This window comes from Sardina pilchardus, chromosome 21, assembly GCF_963854185.1.
Source record: "Sardina pilchardus chromosome 21, fSarPil1.1, whole genome shotgun sequence".
Lineage (NCBI taxonomy): Eukaryota > Metazoa > Chordata > Actinopteri > Clupeiformes > Clupeidae > Sardina > Sardina pilchardus.
Window position 1 is genome coordinate 2,057,295 of NC_085014.1, and position 12,718 is coordinate 2,070,012.

General features: G+C 37.3%; 1 protein-coding gene across 1 annotated transcript in view; it reads right to left on the bottom strand.

Moving 5' to 3' along the window:
* Positions 1 to 1,493: 1,493 nt before the first annotated feature.
* Positions 1,494 to 12,718, bottom strand: part of LOC134069117 (GTPase IMAP family member 8-like) — a 65,166-nt gene continuing 53,941 nt past the window's right edge. Inside the window, exons 2-3 of the mRNA XM_062524982.1 lie at positions 4,647 to 5,093; positions 1,494 to 2,476 (exon numbers count right to left, since the gene is read on the bottom strand). Of these exons, the coding sequence (XP_062380966.1) occupies positions 1,812 to 2,476; positions 4,647 to 5,093 (1,112 nt within the window). The 3' untranslated portion in view covers positions 1,494 to 1,811. The remainder of the gene's footprint in view (positions 2,477 to 4,646; positions 5,094 to 12,718) is intronic.

A 12,718-nucleotide genomic window follows, 5' to 3' on the forward strand; every position in this document is an offset into this window, starting at 1 on the left:
CTGCCTTGAATTACCCATATGATATTTGTCAATTTTAATGACAATTTTTCATGTAAAGACATTTGAAAAGTATGTTGTAACTAGTGAATTACAACATTGTGAAAGATCGTGTTTCCAACGACTACAAACACATCAGTCGCGTTAGTGACGTTAGACCAATTCACAGCCACGGGCGCCAGCAACAGGTCTTATTTGAGCTTCCCCCTTGCCGATGAAAATATCATGAGTCAGAGGATTAAACACACCAGATAAGTTGTATTTCATTCATAGACTGTACAAACACTGCTGTTAAGTGACTTAGCTGGCAGCAAGATGTAACCGTTAACTGGCATAGTAGCTAGCTAACTAGCCAGCCTCTCGTTTGCTAGTTGGTGACGTGCATCGCTTGAGACAAGAGATGTAGTCCACTGAACGGATTCGCACAAAACTTACATAACGTTTAAAGTCTAACGAAAAACAGAACTTTATTAATGTGGAAAATTATCTTTTAAATTCCCACACATCATATGTGAAATGCACGGTCCAACTCGAACGGGACCAAAAAATAATTGTTATCTCTCCATTGACTCCCATGCATTAAAAATCGTAAAATAGGTCCCATAGACCGGAAGTAGAAGGGCGGGAATTCGGCTCTCTATTATTGCAGTGAGGACTTTTATTTTGAAACAGTTGTGGACAGAGGAAGCAGTTTACAGGATATGTAGTCTTCACAGAGAGATTGTATGCTTAAAGCCTGAGAGAGACAGAGCTCCTGCAGGTGGGACTGGCCACCTGGCATAAGATTCTAATTGCCCTATTATGATGTCATAATCCAATGTTAAGTCTATGGGGAAATTTTAATAGTTTTTATTTAATAGTTCAAAAAGTATAAAAGTTACAAAGTTGAAAATTACATAGCTGAAGTCACCTGAGTAAGACCTACGCAGCGCAGTTTGAACTAAGTTTAAACGGTTGAAGCTGAATTGTACGCACAAAAACGTAATAGTAGTTATAAAAATAAAGATAAGAAGAAATCGGATAACAGTAGAGTGCATTTTCATGCACTGTAATAATGAATAGTATTTCATTAACAAAATGTTATTGCATATTATATTAAGTATTAGCAACAATTTATACATATTTTAGAAATAGGCTTATTCACTATAAACAAACCAATCATAACTTTGTGAACAAATGCTTAAGTGATGATAAATAATGCATGAACAATTAATTCCTAATGATGAACAAACCATTAACCAATAGGTAACAAATGCTTAATAGATGATGAATTGTGTGTAGTTATTATAAAGTGTTACCCAAGTTTATTTCCTGAAGTTAATTTTGTATATTGTGCCCATGATTCATATTTTTCAATCTAAAATGTAAACACACAACAGCACCTCACTTGACTCCCGATCCATTCCTACACACCCCATATGACTCCTGCTATGCTCCCCCCTTCCCCATATTCATTATACACAATAGACACACAGTTAGATTTATTAATACTTTTTAATAATATGGTACTCCGTTTTACACAAAGTACAACATAGTCTGTTTGAATGAACAACAACATGCTCATGAGCAATTAAGCAATAACACAATTTCTACTCATCTTTGTATTATATTCTTGGACAAAAACAACTCAGTCAGTCCCCCTCACTAACTTAGCTAGCCTACTTTACAAATGATCTCTTGCACATGCTGTGATGCAAAATTCAAAGTTGATTAAATACCAAGTTACACACCAGAAATCATGGAATAGTGAAACTTGTCATAATGGGAGAGAATATAAATGTGGATAAATGGTATTAAGTATAAACTTAATTTGTTCATTTCTTAGTAATTTTACCAAAAGGCCAAAATCCAAAACTGGTTCCCTCTGTATTAGAATTCTTCAAGTCGGCATTGTTATTCTGGAAATCACATTCTGAGACTGTAACTCCGTCGACCTCCCTCACCAGTGTAGCTACCTTCCCAATGAGCTCTCTCACCTGCTGCTTTGCCTCCTCCTTGTCCCTGTTGTTGAACACCTGATATCTGTTACCACAATTCTCAATGAGTATCTGGAGGTGTCTGTCGGTGCGGTTGACATAATTAACAATAGTCTGATTACCCAGGTCATCCCCATGTGTGAAGAGGATGATGGTTCTATCCTTTAATTTGGGCCCCAGTACTCTATCTAGCCTCTCTAAAATGTCTCTCTCTCCCTCAGTGAAGCGGCCAATCTGAATGGCCAGCAGGTACACACGCGCACCATTCCCACACAGCTCCTTGCATTTCATAGCTTGTTTCAATTGATCTGGATGCTCATCATCAGATAAATCTGGAGTGTCAATGATGTTTATATTTGCTCTAACATTAATTGGTTGTATCTGGCATTTAGTGGTGATAGGGATGGAGCTTGGTTCTGCTCTAAATCGTTTCTCCCCCAGGATGGTGTTTCCACTGCTGCTCTTCCCAGATCCGGACTCTCCTAAAAGCACCAGTTGGACACCTGCACAAATAAATGTCACAAGCTCTTAGTACAGTTTTGTCCTGTATCATTGTATCATTGTTTTCAAACAGGGGGACCAAATTTATATTCTGAACACAATGACTGGGGCAGGGTTTGCCAAAAACCTCCTTACACATAAACTATACCTTAAACCTGTGTAATGATTTGTGGCAGAATGTGCTTAGGTAAGTGGCTTGCAAGGTTGGTGAGGGCGACTCTTAGCTATACCTTAAAGGAATAGTTCGGAATTTGGGACATAGGACCTTATTTCCAACTTAGTCGGGGTGATATAGGTCGGTGAAGACCATTTTCAGTGAATTTCTGCCCTTCCTTGAGTTGCAGCGTTCATCTCCTGCTAACCTGTGCCAAGATAACGCAAGTCAACGGTAACATCCAGCCTGCCACTGCATGCGTTGTGAACAGTGCAGCAATTTCTGGAAATGGTGGAAGTCGCAGTAACCTATATCGTGTTCAATGCTGTAAATCCGTCTGTTCCAGAATATTTGGTTCATATTGTCAATCTTTGGTTTTGGTGTTTATGCAACCGGGCCCTGAAGATTTAACAAAAGTCTGAGTAGCCCTACGTAGAAATTAGGAAAGTATATGTAAAGGGAGATCAAAATTTGTTTCCTTCATTCCCCAAAGTCATCTCAGCGCGAGAAAAAAAACATCGCGGAGAACGTGCACTTTTAATTGGTCGTTAACTCACTGTGAGTCCTGTGTATCGTAGCAACGAGCACAATACTAATGTGATGAATCCAGTGGGAAAATCTCATGTAGGCCTAGTTTCTAGGCTATCGTTTATTTTTCGCGTTTGTCTCTATGATATAATTATTTTTAGATGCAAAAGTCTAACTGACTTAGCCAAAATTTGTCAGATGGCGGCTCAATTTGGCTTAGAAAATTATTGGCTGGCAAAATTATTTTTCGTTAATAGTAAAAAGTAGCCTTTTATTTCAGGTAGTTTGTAATTAAAAACTATTAACAAAAAATAATAGTTTGTCGACGTTGAAAAACGGTCAGTGAATCCAAACGCAAATCCAAATGTAAGTTACAACATTCCGCTCGTGCCTAGATATGAACCCAGGCCGACTGCGTATTGGGGCGAGGGAGCTACCGTTGCGCCACTTGACGTTTCACACTTTACACATCATTGTATTGGAAATAGGCCTCTGACGAGACGTAACTCAATCAGTCCAGCAAATATGTAATAAAATGCTTATACAGTCTGAACTTTAAAAGATAGCCTACAACTATAGAAGATATACAACTTAGAAGATATACAACTATGAAAGTAGGCTACGTAGGCATACTAAGTAGGCCTAAGCCCAAATAAATGCATAAGAACAGTTTGCCCGCAGATGAATGATTTGTCCGAAACTAATTTAAATTTGACGGGATTCATCTGGAAATAGCCTAATTCATAAGAATTGCTTGCCAATATACTTTGTCAGATGAGCGCAGATAAATGATTTGGCCGAAACTAATTTAAATAAGCTATGACGAATTTCAGCTGAAAATAATTTTTACACACGTGGGCCTGCCTAATAGAAGAACGTCGCAACGTTTTCAAAACAAACTTGCATTTTACCACTGTAAATCGCCTCCATAGACTATGCCATGCAAATGAAAAATATGTATTAAAAATACATATTGCACATATATAAACTATATGTTTATGGTAAAACATTATTCTCATGCCTGACTGACAGAAAACTCCCTTGCGACATCTGCTGTGAGAAAAGAGAAGAGCAGTCTGAAAAAAACATTGCGGAACAAGACTATAGCAGCATTGTCACATAAGAGGAGCAAAATAGCTCTAAACTAGCTTGTACCGGTGTGCTTTTGATCATGTAAAAATACTGGGTGACAAAACACGCGTATTTAGGAAAAGTCGTGAACTTAGGGTCCTGGAATTTAATCGAGTGAAAAGATTTATTTATTTTTTTAAATCACTGCAGTCAAAAGACCGCAGCCCGGTAGTTCTAGGTATATCCAGGTCAAATCTACACGGCGCTTCTAGTAATATGTCTCAGCGGTCAAATGACCGGCGCTTGGCGCTTCTAATGTTAAGCACTTTATAATTTGCCCATATCAGCTGTGATGGTACTGCATAATTCACAATACATTGTGAAAAATAAAGATGATAAAACAAAACCTTGAAACATACCTTGATCAAGCTTGGGAAATCTCTGATGTTGATGCAACCTTGCCTTCTTCCCTGTTAGCAGTTCACGGAAGCAGTGCACAGGAATCTTGTCAAACATGACCATACAGCTTTTTATAAGTTGCTGTGTGGTGTCACCAATTACACATTTAGTATCTAATCCTTCCAATTGATTTGGTCTATTTCCATTGTATATAATGTTGTGAGAAATGTCATTTCCGAGGATCCTCTGCCACTCCTCCAATTTTACCCCTTGATTCAACAGGTAGACGTTAGGGCCAGGGTAGCACAGGTGCATGAGATGAAACAAGTCTTTTTCATCAAATCTTGATGCCTCCGGGGTGCTGATGATCAAAGTGTCGCCCTTCATTGTAGACTGACATTTGACTGGTGATTGGACATTCCCATCCACTGTCCAATCACTGCCCAACACAACTATGATAAACTTGGCTGAAAAAGACATATGGACATTTTTGTTAAATGTCAACTTGTTACAAGTCTAAAGCGATGTCAGAAGTCAACTAGAAATGCAATTCCAAGGAATTACCAGTGCATGAAAATGCACAAAAATGTAGATATGGCTAATAAGGTGTAGCTAGGGTAAACATGGTGGTTGCATAGTTTAAAAAGAGTTGATAGTGTTAAGGTAGACATTTTAAAGCTTAAACATTCCTGTTCTAACTTAACTAATAATTTCTAACAGGTATTCTAAAATGTTAACTATGCTAACAATGCTAACCAGGTTGATAAGTTAACTTAGCTGATGATTTCTAGCAGTAATGCTAAAAATGCTAACTATGCTAACATTGCTAACTATGTTAACAATGCTAACCAGGTTGATTAGCTAACTTAGCTAATCATTTTAGCAGTTGTGCTAAACATGCTAACTATGCTAACAATGTTAACTATGCTAACAATGCTAACCAGGTTGATTAGCTAACTTAGCTAATCATTTTTAGCAGTTATGCTAAAAATGCTAACTATGCTAACAATGCTAACCATGCTAACAATGCTAACTTGCTAGTGAGGACTTTTATTTTGAAACAGTAGTTGCTAGGGTATCCATGGTGCCCACTATCAGGAATAAAGAAGTTACGAAAGTATAATCATGTTGGTTGCTATGGAAACTGTCAAAAACGCTTAATTTTAATGGTTGCTATGTTGGTTGCTAGGTACATGGAGGTTTCATGTAGTTGAATGGAAGCATAGTTGATGATAACTGACAGTTGGAATCGTTGAACAGTTCAATAGATGAGTAGTTTCAATGGTTAAATGATTTAATAGTGTATTATTGCAGCGAGGACTTTTTTTTTGAAACAGTTGTGGAAAGAGGAAACAGTTAACAGGATATGTAGTCTTCACAGAGAGATTGTATGCTTAATAGCCTGAGAGAGAGAGGGCTGCTGCAGGTGGGGCTGGCCACCTGGCATAAGATTCTAATTGCTCAACGACCCGATTGTGATGTCATAGAGGCCAATGTTAAGTCTATGGGGTAATTTTTAATAGTTTTTAATTTATAGTTTAAAAAGTATAAAAGTTACAAAGTTGAAAAATTATAGCAACCCGATCCATTAGAAGACCAACGTTACAGAGTTTGAATGAAGTTTCTAAGTTAAACGGTTGAGAGGAATTGCGGGCAGAAAAAGTGGTAAGCAGAATAATAATAACTAGAAATGCAATTCCAAGGAATTACCAGTGCATGAAAATGCAAAAATAGATAGATAATGTAGATATGGTTACTAAGGTGTAGCTAGGGTAAACATGGTGGTTGCATAGTTTACAGAGAGTTGATAGTGTGAAGGTAGACAGTTTAAAGATGAAACGTTCCAGTTCTAACTTAACTAATGATTTCTATTCATGTTAAAATGTTGATTAGCTAAATTAGCTAATGATTTCTAGCAGTTACGCTAAAAATGTTTATTATGCTAGCAATGCTAACTTTACTAAAAATGCTAACCAGGTTGATTAGCTAACTTAACCGATGATTTCTAGCAGTAATGCTAAAAATGCCAACTATGCTAACAATGCTAAATTTGCTAACAATGCTAACCAGGTTGATTAGCTAACTTAGTTGATGATTTTTTGCAGTTATGCTAAAAATGCTAACTATGCTAACAATGCTAACCATGCTAACTAGCTAACTTGCTAGTGAGGACTTTTATTTTGAAACTTTTGTTGCTAGGGTATCCATGGTGGCCACTATCAGGAAACAAGAAGTTACTGCAGTATAATCATGTTGGTTGCTATGGAAACGGTCATAAACACTTAATTTTAATGGTGGCTATGTTGGTTGCTAGGTACATGGAGGTTTCATGTAGTTGACTGGAGGCATAGTGGATGATAACTGACAGTTGGAATGGTTGAACAGTTCAATAGTTGAGTAGTTTCAGTGGTTAAATGATTTAATAGTGTATTATTGCAGTGAGGACCTTTATTTTGAAACAGTTGTGGACAGAGGAAGTAGTGAAACAGGATCTGTAGTCTTAATGAGATTGTATGCTTAAAGCCTGAGACAGAAGGTGCCTCTCATATAGCGTTTACGCGTCCTCTCTCGCTCCTCACTGATCTACATAAAGAATGATGGAGCGGCAACAATGGGATAGTCTAGCCCAGAGGTCGGCAACCTTTGAGACATCCAGTGCCAACTTCAACATTTCTAGTCAATGAGTGTGCCACTATCAACAATAATGGTTAAAAAAAACACACAAAAACAACGGGAATATACTTCTACAAAGTTGGATTTTTTTTTTACATTGAAAATGTGCTAATAAAATAAAGATGTAATTATTATTATTATTATTATTATTATTATTATTATTATTATTATTATTATTATAGCCATGCATAACAAACGAAACGGCCACATTTTATAGGCAACAGCAGGCCTATTTAACTGAACAGTGTGGGCTGAGGCTAAAATGAATCATAGGCTAAATGTCTCAATTAAAAGGTATATCTTGCCTACCAGTCAGTGTGATCCCTGTCCTTGCTTTTCTTGGCAGAGCTTTTTTATCTGGGGTTCGTGGTTTGTCACTGTCAGTCTGAGATTTTTATTTTATTTTTTTGCTGATGCTGGTGAGGTGTGCCAGTGATTATGCCTCGGCGTGCCAGCAGTGGCACCCGTGCCATAGGTTGCCTACCCCTGGTCTAGCCCTTCTTCTATCTTTCTTTATGTAGATCATTGAGGATCGAGGAGCGAGGGAGGACATATAAACGCTGCTTGAGAGGGACCCACAGTAAATACTTTAAAAGTTGTATGTAGATAGTCTAATTAATGTTGATAGACAGAATGTTTATTGGATGTTGATAGGCAGATTGTTTAATAGATATTGATTTGACAGTTTAATGGTGGATGAGTGAATGGTCTGAAGAAGATGAATGGATAGAAGGTTGGATGGAATGTGCCTTATATTCTTGTTAAGAGAGACACTGATACAGCTCTCTGAGAGTAGTTGACACAGGTGTAATCAATTTAACTGGCTAGTCTTAAAGGGATATTCCGCCATTTTTGGAAATACGCTCATTTTCCACCTCCCCTCGAGCAAAACAATCGATATTTACCTTGTTCCCGTTCATCCAGCCATTCTGTGAGTCTGGCGATACAACTTTTAGCTTCAGCCTAGCATAGATCACTGAATCGGATTAGACCATTAGCTTCTCGCCTGCTAGCTTCATGTTTAAAAGTGACTAAGATTTCTGATAATTTTCCCATTTAAAACATGTCTCCTCTCAAGTTAGAAAGTGCAATAAGACCAACTGAAAATGAAACCTGGCGTTTTTCTAGGCTGATTTGACATGGAACTACACTCTCATCTGGCGTAATAATCAAGGCAACTTGCAAACGTACCATAGGCGCAGTGATATCGTACGCAGCATCTGAAAATAGTCCCCATAGACATCAAGCAGTAGTAGTGCCAGTAGCTGCAAGTTGCCTTGATTATTACGCCAGATGAGAATGTAGTTCCATGTCAAATCAGCCTAGAAAAACGGCAGGGTTCATTTTCAGTTGGTCTTATTGCACTTTCTAACTTGAGAGGACACACGTTTTAAATGGGAAAATTACCAGAAATATTAGTCACTTTTAAACATGAAGCTAGCAGGCGAGAAGCTAATGGTCTAATGCGATTCAGTGATCTATGCTAGGCTGAAGCTAAAAGTTGTATCGCCAGACTCACAGAATGGCTGGATGAACGGGAACAAGGTAAATATCGATTGTTTTGCTCGAGGGAAGGTGGAAAATGAGCGTATTTCCACAAATGGCGGAATATCCCTTTAAGAGAGCCAGAGTGTACTCTTAAAGCCTGAGACAGAGTAAATAATTAAAAAGTTGAATGTAGATAGTCTAATTACAGTGCATGAAAATGCACTGTACTGTTCTTCCTAGTCTTCTTCAACTTCTTATTACAGTGCATGAAAATGCACTGTACTGTTCTTCCTCGGTCTTCTTCTTCTTATTATTCTTCTTCTAACGCACGCTATTCAGCTTCAACCGCTTAACGTAGAAACTCCATTCAAATTTTGTCGCGTAGGTCTTACTTACGCAATGTGGGCTTTGTATTTTTCAACTTTGTAACTTTTATACTTTTTAAACTATTAGTTAAAAACTATTACAATTTCCCCCATAGACTTAACATTGCTCATTATGACATCACGGCAGCAATTAGAATCTTACGCCAGGTGGCCGGCCACCTGGGCACCAACTGTCAGTTTCTCTGGCTTTAAGCATACAGTCTCTCAGAAGACTACATATCCTGTTAACTGTTTCCTCTGTCCACAACTGTTTCAAAATAAAAGTCCTCACTGCAATAATACACTATTAAATCATTTAACCATTGAAAGTACTCAACTATTGAACTGTTCAACCATTCCAACTGTCAGTTATCATCCACTATGCCTCCAGTCAACTACATGAAACCTCCATGTACCTAGCAACCAACATAGCAACCATTAAAATTAAGTGTTTATGACCGTTTCCATAGCAACCAACATGATTATACTGCAGTAACTTCTTGTTTCTTGATAGTGGCCACCATGGATACCCTAGCAACAAATGTTTCAAAATAAAAGTCCTCACTAGCAAGTTAGCTAGTTAGCATGGTTAGCATAGTTAGCATTTTTAGCATAACTGCAAAAAATCATCAACTAAGTTAGCTAATCAACCTGGTTAGCATTATTAGCAAATTTAGCATAGTTAGCATTTTTAGCATTACTGCTAGAAATCATCGGTTAAGTTAGCTAATCAACCTGGTTAGCATTGTAAGTAAAGTTATCATTGCTAGCATAATTAGCATTTTTAGCGTAACTGCTAGAAATCATTACCTAAGTTAGCTAATCAACATTTTAACATGAATAGAAATCATTAGTTAAGTTAGAGCTGGAAAGTTTCATCTTTAAACTGTCTACCTTCACACTATCAACTCTCTGTAAACTATGCAACCACCATGTTTACCCCAGCTACACCTTAGCAACCATATCTACATTATCTATCTATTTTTGCATTTTCATGCACTGGTAATTCCTTGGAATTGCATTTCTAGTTATTCTTCTTCTAACGCACGCAATTCAGCTTCAACCGCTTAACGTAGAAACTCCATTCAAACTATGTCGCGTAGGTCTTACTTACGCGATGTGGGCTTTGTATTTTTCAACTTTGTAACTTTTATACTTTTTAAACTATTAGTTGAAAACTATTACAATTTCCCCCATAGACTTAACATTGCTCATTATGACATCACGGCAGCAATTAGAATCTTATGCCAGGTGGCCGGCCACCTGGGCACCAACTGTCAGTTTCTCTGGCTTTAAGCATGCAGTCTCTCAGAAGACTACATATCCTGTTAACTGTTTCCTCTGTCCACAACTGTTTCAAAATAAAAGTCCTCACTGCAATAATACACTATTAAATCATTTAACCATTGAAACTACTCAACTATTGAACTGTTCAACCATTACAACTGTCAGTTATCATCCACTATGCCTCCAGTCAACTACATGAAACCTCCATGTACCTAGCAACCAACAAAGCAACCATTAAAATTAAGTGTTCATGACCGTTTCCATAGCAACCAACATGATTATACTGCAGTAACTTCTTGTTTCCTGATAGTGGCCACCATGGATACCCTAGCAACAAATGTTTCAAAATAAAAGTCCTCACTAGCAAGTTAGCTAGTTAGCATGGTTAGCATAGTTAGCATTTTTAACATAGCTGCAAAAAACATCAACTAAGTTAGCTAATCAACCTGGTTAGCATTGTTAGCAAATGTAATATTGTTAGCATAGTTAGCATGTTTAGCATTACTGCTAGAAATCATCGGTTAAGTTAGCTAATCAACCTGTTTAGCATTGTTAGTGAAGTTAGCATTGTTAGCATAATTAGCATTTTTAGCATAACTGCTAGAAATCATTAGCTAAGTTAGCTATTCAACATTTTAACATGAATAGAAATCATTAGTTAAGTTAGTAGTGGAATGTTTCATCTTTAAACTGTCTACCTTCACACTATCAACTCTCTGTAAACTATGCAACCACCATGTTTACCCGAGCTACACCTTAGTAACCATATCTAAATTACATTATCTATCTATTTTTGCATTTTCATGCACTGGTAATTCCTTGGAATTGCATTTCTAGTTAATGTTGATAGACAGAGAGTTTAATGGATGTTGATAGACAGATTGTTTAATAGATGTTGATAGACAGTTTAATGGGTGGATGAGTGAATGGTCTGAAGAAGATGAATGGATAGAATGTTGAATGGAATGTGCCTTATATTCTTGTAGAATGGAGAGACACAGCTCTCTACTGAGAGTAGTGGATACAGATACAGGTGTAATCAATTTAACTGGCTAGTCTTAAGAGAGCCAGCCTGAGACAGAGTAGATTGTTTAAAAGTTGAATGTAGAACGTCTAATTGATGTTGATAGGCAGACTGTTTAGAATGGGTGGATGAGTGAATGGTTTGAAGAAGATGAATGGATATAAAGTTGGATGGAATTAGGAGGACTTATTTTGATACTGTTGTGCACAGAGGATACAGGGGAACAGAATATGTAGTCTTCAGAGAGATTGCCTGAGAGAAACTGACAGTTGGTGCCCAGGTGGCTGACCAGCTGGAGTAAGATTCTAATTGCTGCCGTGATGTCATAATGAGCAATGTTAAGTCTATGGGGGAAATTGTAATAGTTTTTAACTAATAGTTTAAAAAGTATAAAAGTTACAAAGTTGAAAAATACTTTGCCCACATCGCGTAAGTAAGACCTACGCGACATAGTTTGAATGGAGTTTCTACGTGAAGCGGTTGAAGCTGAATTGCGTGCGTTAGAAGAAGAACTAGAAATGCAATTCCAAGGAATTACCAGTGCATGAAAATGCAAAAATAGATAGATAATGTTGATATGGTTACTAAGGTGTAGCTAGGGTAAACATGGTGGTTGCATAGTTTACAGAGAGTTGATGGTGTGAAGGTAGACAGTTTAAAGATGAAACGTTCCAGTTCTAACTTAACTAATGATTTCTATTCATGTTAAAATGTTGATTAGCTAACTTAGCTAATGATTTTTAGCAGTTGTGCTAAAAATGCTAATTATGTTAGCAATGCTAACTTTACTAACAATGCTAACCAGGTTGATTAGCTAACTTAACCGATGATTTCTAGCAGTAATGCTAAAAATGCTAACTATGCTAACAATGCTAGATTTGCTAACAATGCTAACCAGGTTGATTAGCTAACTTAGTTGATGATTTTTTGCAGTTATGCTAAAAATGCTAACTATGCTAACAATGCTAACTATGCTAACTAGCTAACTTGCTAGTGAGGACTTTTATTTTGAAACATTTGTTGCTAGGGTATCCATGGTGGCCACTATCAGGAAACAAGAAGTTACTGCAGTATAATCATGTTGGTTGCTATGGAAACGGTCATAAACACTTAATTTTAATGGTTGCTATGTTGGTTGCTAGGTACATGGAGGTTTCATGTAGTTGACTGGAGGCATAGTTGATGATAACTGACAGTTGGAATGGTTGAACAGTTAAATAGTTGAGTAGTTTCAATGGTCAAATGATTTAATAGT